The sequence below is a fragment of the Mobula hypostoma genome, chromosome 23 (genome assembly GCF_963921235.1).
Source record: "Mobula hypostoma chromosome 23, sMobHyp1.1, whole genome shotgun sequence".
In the NCBI taxonomy this organism is placed as follows: domain Eukaryota; kingdom Metazoa; phylum Chordata; class Chondrichthyes; order Myliobatiformes; family Myliobatidae; genus Mobula; species Mobula hypostoma.
The window spans coordinates 44,558,366-44,570,598 of NC_086119.1; the positions used below are offsets into that span (position 1 = coordinate 44,558,366).

At 41.6% G+C, this 12,233-nt stretch overlaps 1 protein-coding gene across 8 annotated transcripts in view; it reads left to right on the top strand.

Moving 5' to 3' along the window:
* gtf2ird1 (GTF2I repeat domain containing 1) overlaps window positions 1-12,233 on the top strand; it is a 200,953-nt gene that overhangs the window by 162,783 nt on the left and 25,937 nt on the right. For all 8 annotated transcript variants that reach the window (XM_063031349.1, XM_063031348.1, XM_063031351.1 and 5 more), the window contains 3 exons: window positions 48-131; window positions 2,831-3,014; window positions 5,844-5,872. In XM_063031349.1, coding sequence (XP_062887419.1) covers window positions 48-131; window positions 2,831-3,014; window positions 5,844-5,872 — 297 coding nt within the window. The remainder of the gene's footprint in view (window positions 1-47; window positions 132-2,830; window positions 3,015-5,843; window positions 5,873-12,233) is intronic.

Here is a 12,233-nt window from a genome sequence, read left to right on the forward strand (position 1 = left end):
ACTCTGGAGTCCAGCTCTATTGATATATATTCTTATGTTATTTGCAGAAAACTATGATGCAAAGCTGACCAGAGTGGATATTGCCAATAACCTACGTGAACAAGTGCAGGACCTGTTTAATCGTAAATATGGTAATTTCAGACTTTCTGCTGTGCCACACTTGGAATGTAATCTTGTGAGTTGCTTAGAGAAACCAGTGCTATGGTAAAGTGTTTGATACCAATGTGAGTAATAGAACTGTCACCATGCTTCATGGTGAACTTGCCTTTCTGATCACACACCGGGTCCTTCCATTCCCTCGGTTTGAACATTATTAGGAGGAACTGGAACCCCAGTCCAGTCCTGTGAGATATGGTAGTGTCAGATCAGGCCCATATGGGGAAGGCCCCAGAACTTTTTCTAATCTCTTTTTAAAATTCCTTTAATCTCCTTAAATCTCCTTTATTTTGCATTGGCGTAGGCGGCTGAGTGAAGGAGTTAGCTTATTTTTATGTTAAGTGAGAAGATGTTGGCAGATGCCCTGCAAACATTCCAGTCCATGCAGGACATTTCACTAGCATCTTTATACCTCTATCGATCAGAATGTCTCTCCCACCTTCAGATAATAAACCAAGGGAAGAGGTAACTCGAATGCCAGGGAAACTCAGAGCACTGCAACTGGGCCTGATTTCTTACCTCAGCCACTTTTGTGTACAGCAAAGAGCTACACCTAACCTCAGAATTACCAACCTGCTGGTTTACAAGGAGGCTCAGTCTGTGTGGCCAGAGGTCTTGTATCCCAGTTCTGTGGGTTATTTCATTTATTAATTGCTTTATATGTTTGGGATTTGTAGGATGTGGGGTTGCGTATGGGTTTAGATCATCACTATCACTTCATTGATAGATAATTCTTGAACAAGAAACAATAAATCCACTGTTTTCCATCGAACCTTGGGACCACAGTTCCAGAACTTGAACCCTTTGCCTGTCTGTTGAGTAACAAAACCGGGCAGGGGTGTGGGTGATGGCTCTAGGATCATGAGAGTTTTAGAGGATATATTCCTTGGAGAAAAGGCAATTTCACTAGTGAATCAACAGAGGGGATGGCAAGCCAAGTAACTAGTTAATCATCAATCTCAGTATTTATCCCTTAATCAAAATTTCTAACCTGGTCAGTTGGCTGTGTGTAAGCTGGCTGTTGGGTTTCCTGTGTTATAAGAATGTCTACACTCCAAAAGTTAGAGAACTGACGAGTTCTAAAGGGTGCATTGTGAACATACCTTGTTAACTGGAAGATGGCATGGCTGACAGAACAGCATCCCTTCAGTTCTGCAGAGCTGTGCCGGGCTGAATTATGTGCTTCACTTCGTTGTATGTTTGTTCTTGGATTTCTTTAAGTTCCTATTTTGAGTGAGTTTAAGGGTGTTGAATGGACAGCTAGCAGCTGTTTCCTATTCTCCTCTCAGCGAAAGACTGAGGAAGCAGGAAACCAGACAAGCACAGTTCATGATCACCATCACTAAACACTCGCCTGATTTCTATAATTGTACTTTAATCTGAATCAGGAGGTGAACAGTTCATGTTCACTAAGTGAACTGAGCACAGAATTTTGGCTGTGGTAATGTATTATAATTGCACTTTGAAACTTTACCTTTTAAATAACAGGATTTCATACCACTGACCAATAAGTCAATTTCTAATCCTTCTGTTGCGTTAGGGTTAGCTGATCTCCAATAATACCCAAAGACATTATTTGTTTTGCACTCAATGAGTCAACATTAGTTAGTTGCCTTTATTGCAGACATTTCCTGTTTCACTCAACGCCAAGCAGTTTCTGCCAGGCATGCCAAATCCCTGTTCTCCACATAGCCTAGTATCTGTTTATGCAGGCACCAAAGAAATCTATAAAATGGCTATATTTTTCAGGTGTACTTTGGCCAAGGTATATCACTTCCCAAAAAATAAAATGGCCTTTGGAGAACCCATTTGATCCTTGAACGTTGATACAGTGAGGTCCAAAATATTGGTCCTACATAAGACATAGGACATAGGAGCAGAATTAGGCCATTCGGTCTATCAAGTCTTTTCTGTATCTTGGTCACAGTCAGGGATAAATGACCACTGTGGCATGTTAAATGTTGACGCCCCAGTAATCATTTCTTAGCCTAACACTATTTCCAGCATTACTTAAACCTCTTGTGTCTTTGTATTTACATTAAGTTTCTTTGATTTAAACAGTTATCTTGTCAACCAATTCTAAGTTGATCTTAAAGTTGATGTGTTTCTGTACAGGTTATTTTCAGGATGAATCAGTCACAAAAGTTGTAGAGAACTATATCATAAAAATAGGTTCTTTGGTCCACTAAGTCTGCACTGAGCACCAACTGCCCATTCATATTAGTCCTTTATTAATTCCAGTTTCATTCTTCCCAAACTTTCAGTGACACCACCAATTCACGTACATCTCATCTGCACAAAGGGGTAGAATATACTGTCCAGTTAACTGACATTCCACATCTCTGGGACATGGGAAGAAACCAGAGCCCCCAGAAGAAGTCCATGAGACTACAGCAGAACATTGCAAACTCCACACATGACAGGACCCGAGGTCTGGACTGAACCCAGGTCTCTTGTGCCATGGGATAGCAGCTTTACCAGCTGCACCACCATATCTTGTATTAAATGAGAGTGATCTGTGGAAAAATACTTAACTCTATTCACTGCCCACATTGGGAAAATACTCTCCCAGTAATCTCTACCACTCCAGGTTACATTGATTCATGAATTATCCAAAAATAAATACAATGTGGCGTGGTGTTGGAGATAGGGTCTCATTTTTCATTATTTACAGGTGAAGCTTTGGGTATTAAGTACCCTGTTCAAGTTCCCTACAAGCGAATAAAAAGCAACCCAGGCTCAGTTATAATTGAAGGGCTCCCACCCGGCATTCCGTTCCGAAAACCTTGTACGTTTGGATCCCAGAATCTGGAGAGAATCTTGGCTGTGGCTGACAAAATCAAGTTCACTATAACCAGGTAATACCATTTGGGAATTGTAGGTAACCCAGATAATGCCAGGAAGTTGTGATTAGTTAGTTCACAGCCATGTGAATCTCTAAGTCACCAGGCAATAGCAAATAGAAATTGTAGGTAGATATGTTGGAAACATAGAAGGATATTAAATAACCTGTTAAGCAAACTGGGAGTTGTAATTGGGTAGTGATGTCATGGGACTATAGCTGGTTAGCATAAGGTAACCAGGTAAAAAGAACAAAGAAGTTAAATGCAATGAGGTGCTGGCAGAGAGAAGCTCCGGACAGCTAACAATTGTCAGTTAGAGTGTTACATGTAAGCGGGCAGAAAATAAACATTAAATAATCCTTTGCTGATTCAGGAGCTTTAATTAACCAGATAATAGCAACTAATTGTTGCAAGTAACAGGATTGGTTAATTAACAGGATTGGTGTCTGTGAGTCCTCAGGTGTCTAGAACGTACCATGAAGATCAGATCAGTTTAGAATGTACGTGTATAAACTCGGTATTCAGCAAGAAGGTTTGGATGACTGCAAGCACTCTGGTTGGGTTGGGGGTGGAGGGTGTGGATAATATAGTGGTGAGAATTAAAGCACAGCTTGAGCAAAGGCGGGACTGGGTGCTGAGTTCTTGGTGAAGTACTACAGGGAGCAGATCCTTGAGAGAGCAGTGGCAACCAGAGGTTTATGTCATGGGCAACAGGAAGAAACATTGCCATCCATCACTGCATCATTTTAGCACATCCCAATGAGTGCGTAGAATTTTCAAGCATTAAAATGAAAAAATAGGGCTGACAAAGAGAATGTAAGGGTAGATAACATTAGAGCAAACGTAAATGTCTTCTGTAGACACGTAAGCATGTAGTGGGGGAGAGATGGGGACAAATTAAGGAATGGATCTATGCAGAGAGATGGGACATGACGGGAATACTAAATTTGTATTGGTCTTTATAATGGAAGAGGATGCTGCCCGAATCTGGGTAAGAGGTGGTGGAGATAGTGGATGGGGTAAAAGTTGTCAAGGAGATACCATGACAGCTATCAGAGCTTAAAATCACACTGGGAACATGATGTATTCATGGATGCTCTAGGAAGTGTTTGAGTTGGTGGGTGGGACTGGAAAATGGAGCATACTATTCAAGTAAGAGTTAGTGGATTTGTCAGGCAACTATAGACCATTTATTTTAATCTCAGTGGAGTGTAGACCTCAGAAACAATAAGGAGAAATAAATAGAGACACTTGTGTTAATAATGGAGAGGGGGGCACAGATTTTTAAAAGGCAATTCACATCTGACCAATCTAATTGAAATTTTTGATGAGGCAACAGTCAAAGATGATGAAGGGGAGGTAGTAGATATTCTTTTATCTACATTTTCAGAAGACTAGCTAGAAAGGGTGAGATGCAAGGGTTAGTAACAACATGAATGGAAGAAGTGTATTAAAGACAGAAGCAAGTTGTGGGAAATAGTTGCCTTTTCAGACTAGAGCAGGGCTGCCATGTTGACCCCACTGGCTTTGAGATATTTTGGTGACATGGATGTGGGTGTGCAGGGTAGAATTTTGAACTTTGCACATTTCAGAAAACTTGGTATGATGAACAATTAAGAAGATAATAATAGAGTTCAAGAGAAGATGCGTAGGGAGATTAGGCAGATGAGTGGCAGATGAAATTGAATAGGAGTGCAGAAAGTGTGGAGGTACAATATGGATAAATGGCACCATCCAAAAATTTGTGCAAGTATAGAAGGTGCTGAGTCAATTCAATAAATGTTTAATTGCAGAGCATATTGAGAGAACAGTTAGTAACGTATGTAGGATGAAGGAGTCATAAAGATAAGCATAGAGAGCGAAGCAAGGAGATTCTGTTGAACTTGACTACATGTTGGTTAGTTCACAACTGGGGTATTGTGTTTAGATCTTTTGCCCATACCGCAGGAAGACTGAGGAAGAATGCAGAATATATCTAGTGAAAGGGATGGAGGGAGGAGGAAGTTCAGCGACAATGTTAGGTTGTGCTGTTTGTGGGGGAAGAAAAGGAGGTTTGGTGGAGTACAAGATCAAGTCAAGGTTCAACAAAAAGGGAAGCTGTTTCTGTAACGAACATGTTCATGTTTCAGTGGGTATAACCAGAGTGTAGTCAATCTGTGCAATTCATTGCCTCAGGCAGTTGTGGAGGCCAAGTCATTGGGTATATTTAAGGCAGAGATTGATAGATTCTTGCTTAGTCAGGGCACGAATGTATACAGGGAGAAAGCAGGAAATTGGGGCTGAGGAGAAAGTGGATCAGCCATGATGAAATGGTGGAGCAGACTCGATGGGCCAAATGGCCTAATTCTGCTCCTGTAACTTCTGGTCTTATGGTGAAGGACAAAAGTTGCAGGAAGAAAATGAAGGAAATATTTTACCAGATGGGTATTGATCTGAAACTTACTGTCTAGAACAACATCAGCACAGTCAATCAGGGCTTTCATGATGACCTGGAGGTGTACTTGAGTGAAAATAACTTACAGGATATAAGATAAAATTATGAGAACTATTAAAATTGGTTCACAAAGGGCAGAGGTAGACTTGATGTCCTGTGCTGTGAAGGGTCTATGATTCATCCTGTTGCTGGTGCCTGGGTTCAATCCAGGTTAAAGGATAATGTCTTCTCTACTGTGCTGCATTCCCCGTAAACACAGGAATTGCAAAAGCAAGTGCACAAAGATTTTACATGTGCAATGTTCATTATCTGGTTTGACTGTTTTCTGATTTTAAATACCGTTGAATGGCATTTCATTCTGAGAATATTTTTGTAGGTTTTGATGCGTACATTTTTTTGTCATTTTGCAGGCCTTTCCAGGGATTGATCCCCAAACCTGGTAAGGATATCTTCAGTGCTCCAAAATCATTTGCACATTATTCACCTTGCATTTGAAAGCAAGCTGGTATTGGTAAATTAACCCTGACACCACCCCCACCCTACCCCATTCCATTTTCTTAGGCCCTGTGATGGGAAGAATCCCCTGGTGTTCAGAGATAGAACCATACAGAGATCAGAGATGCTGCCTACTCTTTTTCTATTTCTATGACTCACTTTGCAGCAACAAAGATTGTCCTAGAAATACCAGGAGTGGGGGTTAGGGAAGCTACAGTTTAAGAATTCCTAAGGTGTATTCCTGGCACTGGAAGTTTCCTAATTGCAGCATCACGTGGTAACATTTACCATGTCTTTCTCAAATAGAAAGGAAGAGAATGCAGGCAGCATGTGTGCTCTTCTCAGTATCTCACAACATAACAGACACGTGGACTGCCTATGAACTCCTTTTCTGAGTGAGAAAAATCTTCAACTGTGCATGAAGGACATGCACAAGAGAAAACCAACAGGATTTGGTGGTAATTTGGGCTTTGCTCCTCTGCAGAACAGGAGACCATCCCTCAACAGCGCCCTCTCTTACCTCTGGTCACTGTTAGTATTACTGGGCAATGCCTCACTGAGTGGAAAGGTTTCTGGTCACTGATGCATATACCAGCCAGACTTACCAGTGGTATTATGGGCCTGGCTCCTCTATGTAGCTGGAGACCTCTGATCCATGGTGTGTCTATAGGGCTGGGCGCCACTTGATCACAACAGCCTGAGCTGTTTTTATAATCCCATGAACCTTACCAAATAAAGCTCTTCATTCAGAGATCAATCATTTGTTTATTTGTGCAGAGCTCAGTCATTCGTTTCCCTCCCACATGCAAGGAGATCTAATTGTTTCAAGGGTCATAAAACTAACATTGTGGAGGAACACACAAAGGAGCTGGAGGAACTCAGCAGGTCAGGCATCAACAATAGGGGGAAATGGACTGCGAGTATTTTAGGTCAAGACACTTCGCCAGGACTGAGCCTTGTGGAGCATCCTTGTTTCTTCTGCTGCCAGTGGCCAGCCCAGTGCAAGCATGTCTTGCTTCTTCTGCCACCTACACATTTTAAAAATGTCCAGCATTAATCATTTACTGGGAGGAGGATCATTGAGTTTCAGCGGGAAACTTGCAAGACAAGTGCAGGAAGTTGAGACATCTCATTACCATGTCTTACAAAATGAGTCGTTATATGCAGGAATGGAACCTTCACACCAACCTACTTTATATATTCTTTATCGGGCCAATGTAGTGACAGGAAACTTCCTACTCTTCACCAATACTCGGTCCCTGAGTTAAGTTTCTTGGTTTATACTTAAGTCCATAAAACATAAGAGCAGAATTGGGCTATTCAACCCATCTGCTCCGCCATTCCATCATGGCTGCTTTATTATCCCATTCAACCCCATTCTCCTGCCTTCTCCCTATAACCTTTGACGCCCTGGTTAATCAAGAACCTATCAACCTCTGCCTTAAATATACCCAATGACTTGGCCCAGACAGCCATCTGTGGCAATGAATTCCACAGGTTCACCACCCTCTGGCTAAAAATAAATTTCCTCATTGCTGTTCTAAATGGACATCCTTCAATTCTGAGGCTGCCTCCTTTGGTCCTAGACGCCTCCACTGTAGGAAACATTCTCTCCACACTCACTTTATCCAGGCCTGATATTCAATAGGTTGCAATGAGATCAGTGAGTACAGGCCCAGAGCTATTAAATGCTCCTCCTATGTTAACCCTTTCATTCCTGGGATCATTCTTGTGAACCTCCTCTGGAACCTTTCCAATGCCAGCACACCTCTTCTTTTGGCAGTAGTACTTTGCTGTCCTCCAGTCTCATGATAAATTATTTATCATTTTGGAAAACTAGCTTGTACAGGACTTGCAGAGGAAATATCACCCTGTCATTTGCAGATCTGTTCCCACACAAACAGTTAGTTATGGAGCTTTGGGGAGAGTTCCCAGCAACTGTAGAATGGCAGGGTGAAGGAGACACCTCAGTAAGATGTCTCACCAAAAATAGATTGCTGTCTTTCTTTAAGATATGTATGAAAGACTCAGAGAGATTTACTGACTCAATGACTGAGGTGTCTCTTGTGACTGGTACTGTTTTGGCACACAGTGATACTGAGCCATTTCTGCCCTTAGACGTAGTGAGACACTTCAAATCCATTTCCATTGGGGAAATTTACAAAGCAGAAAAAAGATGATATGCCGGATATATCCCCCTGGAAGACACTAATACATTGTGTGTGTGTTTGTGTATATACCTGTATGTGTTTAGTATTATTTTAAAACATGGGGTGTTTACTAAAAGCAGCTGCTGAGTTTGGGTGGAGCAATTTAACACCGTAGGCAATGGCACTCCCATTTACGTGACAGGCAATGTGGAGCAAGCAACAATTTTGGTTCGGGTTATAAAGCAACCATTGAAGTAGCTTTTCCACTTGCCAAACTGTTGCTGATTAGGTAGAAGTACACCTGTCTATTCAACAGAGGTATATCACAGAATTACATTGTATTAGGAAATGGAAGACTTAAGTAGTCCATGCAGATATAGCAAATGTAGACTGGACATCTGTGAAATCAGAGTATAAATGTTATCTTGATGGTTACTGATATCTGTGAAGAGGGTGAAGTGATTTGTTGGTGTAGCTGCTCCCAGTTCTTTGGCAGTATACTTGACAATTTTACATCAGCACATTTAAGTGTCATACACCATGTTCACAAACAAGATATGTAGGCAAGTATAAATGAAATTACACCAAAAGTATTTCCACTGGCAGAAGTGTCAGTGACCAGAGAAAATCATTGGAAAGAAAGTAGGAGGAGCGATGAGAACTTCCCATGCAACAGCATGGTGTAGTCTAGAATACACTGCATGAAAAGATTATGGAAGAAGATTCAGCGCCAGCTGTAGAGGACAAAATGGATTGATCATTTCTCAGAGAAAAGAATGGGGAAAAGTGGGATTATGAGGTAACTTATTCAAAGAATATGCACAGTTGTGGCAAATTGATTGATTTTTTTTATAACTTTATGATCTAAGAAGTGGATGTTGACGTTTCTATCCATGGAAATACTGTGAAGTGTAATGCAAGGCCATACACTGCCCCAGCAACAGAGAGATGATGCTTTTAATCTTGTGCAATACACAAAAATGTTAGAAGAACTCAGCCTGTCAAACAGCAAGTATGGTGGGAAATAAACAGTTGCTGTTTTGGGCTGAGACTCGTCATCGGCACAAAGGAGCAGCCAAAGGAAAGGAAGACAGTCCTGATAAAGGGTCTCAGCCCAAATTGACTTTTATTCCCCTCCATAAATGCTGTTTGACCTGCTGAGTTCCTCCAGAATTTTTGTGTGCATTGTCCCAGCATCATTCAAGTTCTGCCATGTTGTGTCTTCTTACTGTTTTCCCACAGGACCTGTGTCAACACGTCACTGTAATGATTCACAAATCAATCCACACTTAATATCCTGTATTAGACTCAATTAGTTGAATTAATGTTTCAAGCATTACCACACCTATCACTCTACCAGTCATTTCCTGTGGGAGTTAAAATTGCTGTCCCACGCATATGTAACTTCCACAGGAAATTTATGAATCCAATCACATGCTTATATGATCGTGATCTACCTTATATTCCCATTACCCAACTTCACTTAATCTGACCTTTGCTGTTTTTTTTACCCCAAGAACTGTTAAATGGTACTTATCTTCTAAAACCATCCCCTTCTCTGTGAGAACATAAGAGCAAAAGAACATAAGAAATAGGAGCAGGAGTAGGCCATCTGGCCCGTCGAGCCTGCTCCGTCATTCAATAAGATCATGGCTGGTCTGGCTATGGACTCATCTCCACCTATCTGCCTTTCCCCTGTAACCCTTAATTCCCCTACTATCCAAAAATATATCTAACCTCATCTTAAATATATTTCCTGAGGTAGCCTCCACTGCATTATTGGGCAGAGAATTCCACAGATTCACCACTCTCTGGGAAAAGCAGTTCCTCCTCATCCTAAATCTACTCCCCTGTATCTTGAGGCTATGTCCCCTAGTTCTAGTCTCACCCACCAGTGGAAACAACTTTCCTGCCTCAATCTTATCTATCCCTTTCATAATTTTATATGTTTCTATAAGATCTCCTCTCATTCTTCTGAATTTCAGTGAGTATAGTCCCAGGCGACTCAATCTCTCCTCATAGTCTAACCCCCCCCCATTTCTGGAAACAACCTGGTGAACCTCCTCTGCACTGCCTCCAAAGCCAGTATATCGTTCTTCAAGTAAGGAGACCAGAACTGCAGGCAGTACTCCAGGTGCGGCCTCACCAGTACCCTGTACAGTTGCAGTGTACCCTCCCTGCTCTTAAATTCAATCCCTCTAACAGTGAAGGCCAACATCCCATTTGCCTTCTTGTACCTGCAAACCAACCTTTTGCAATTCATGCACAAGTGCTCCCAAGTCCCTCTGCACAGCAGCCTGCTACAATTTTTACCATTTAAATAGTAATCTGCTCTTTCAATTTTCCTTCCAAAGATGACCTCGCATTTACCAACATTGTACGCCCATCTGCTAGACCCTTGCCCACTTACTTAACCTATCTATATCTCTTTGCAGACTCTCCATACCTTTTGCACAATCTTTTTTCCACTCAATTTAGTATCATCAGCAAACTTAGATACACTACACTTGGTCCCCTCTTTCAGATCGTTAATGCATATTGTGAACAGTTGTGGGCCCAGCACTGATCTCTGCAGTACACCGCTCACCACTGATTGCCAACCAGAGTGACACCCATCTATCCCAACTCTCTGCTTTCTATTAGTTAACCAATCCTCTGTCCATGCTAAATCCAAGTAAATTACATCCATCTCTTCTTCTCTATCCACTGTGCTTGTTATATCCTCAAAGAACTCCAGTAAGTTTGTCAAATAGGACCTGCATTTGTTGAATCCATGCTGCGTCTGCTTGATGGATCTACTTCTTTCCAGGTGCCTCGCTATTTCTTCTTTAATGATAGCTTCAAGCACTTTCCCAATTACAGATGTTAAACTAACTGGCCTATAGTTACCTGCCTTTTGCCTACATCCTTCTTGAACAGTGGCGTGACATTCGCCATCTTCCAATCTGCTGGGACCTGCCCAGAGTCCAGAGAATTTTGGTAAATTATCACCAAAGTCTCTACTATAACTTCTGCCATTTCTTTCAGTACCCTGGGATGCATTCCATCAGGACCAGGGGACTTGTCTATCTTCGGGTCCACAAGTTTGCTCAACACTACCTCCTTAATGATAGCCATCGTATCAAGGTCCTCACCTCCCATTGCATCCATAACATCTCTCTTTGGCATATTAGAAGACTGCTATTATTAGATTCCTGCCCCTTCAAAAACTTCCTTCTTGTGGTAAGACGCATATCACTTCTTTTAACTACAGGAAATAGATTTCCACTGCCTATATCCTTAATTAATCTCAGGACATGACACTTCGGGCACTCAGAGGTGGAGAGCCACGCCTTGAACTTCTGTCTAAAACAACCAACACTGGAAGAATCCACAGGTCAGGCAGCATCTGTGGAGGGAAATAAACAGTTAATGTTTCAGGCTGAGACCCTTGGTCTAGACCTTTCTTCCTCTCCTATGGCTACTTATGCCCAGTATTCCAATTTTACCTTTGCCCAGACTTTGCCATTCCTGAAATCCTTGTCCAGGTCTTCAATGGGCTTAGCTGGTTGTCTCCCAGCTACCCACCTAACTCATATAAGCTATTATATTGTGTCCTCCCTGCAATATAGGTAGATCAACTCTTCTCCTAAATTTAATCAACACGACTCTGTTAGCTAAAGTCTTTGCTGATCAGTGTGTTGATAAGCATGCATATAATGGAATTCAATTGTTTGTGTCGCTGATGTAACCAAATCCCACAAGTCTTTTCCAGGTTCTGAAACTTCTGAAATAAGTTCTCAGCTGCAAATATTCTTGTATTACGTTTCAGATTAGTCTCTAGGTTAGTTTGTTCCCTTGGTGTTATTTCCAGTTTGAACTGTGTTTTACCTCATTCCATTTCTTTGGCTCCTCCCTGGTGTACCGACTACATTCTGAGGTAACTTACATCAAGGATCAGTGTTGTTTTTAGATCAGCCAGAGTAGAATATTTCTCACATCCTTGAAAGTTCCTATCTTAAGTTTTTTCAAGTTGTTTGACCTGATTTGGAGAGTAGAGCTCTTACAGGGAGTGTTGCCATACACAATTATGTGATGCCTCAGGGAAGATGAACTTCAAACTTCAGTTTAGATTTATCAAGTGATAAAGATTGGGGTTAACCAGTGGACCATCTA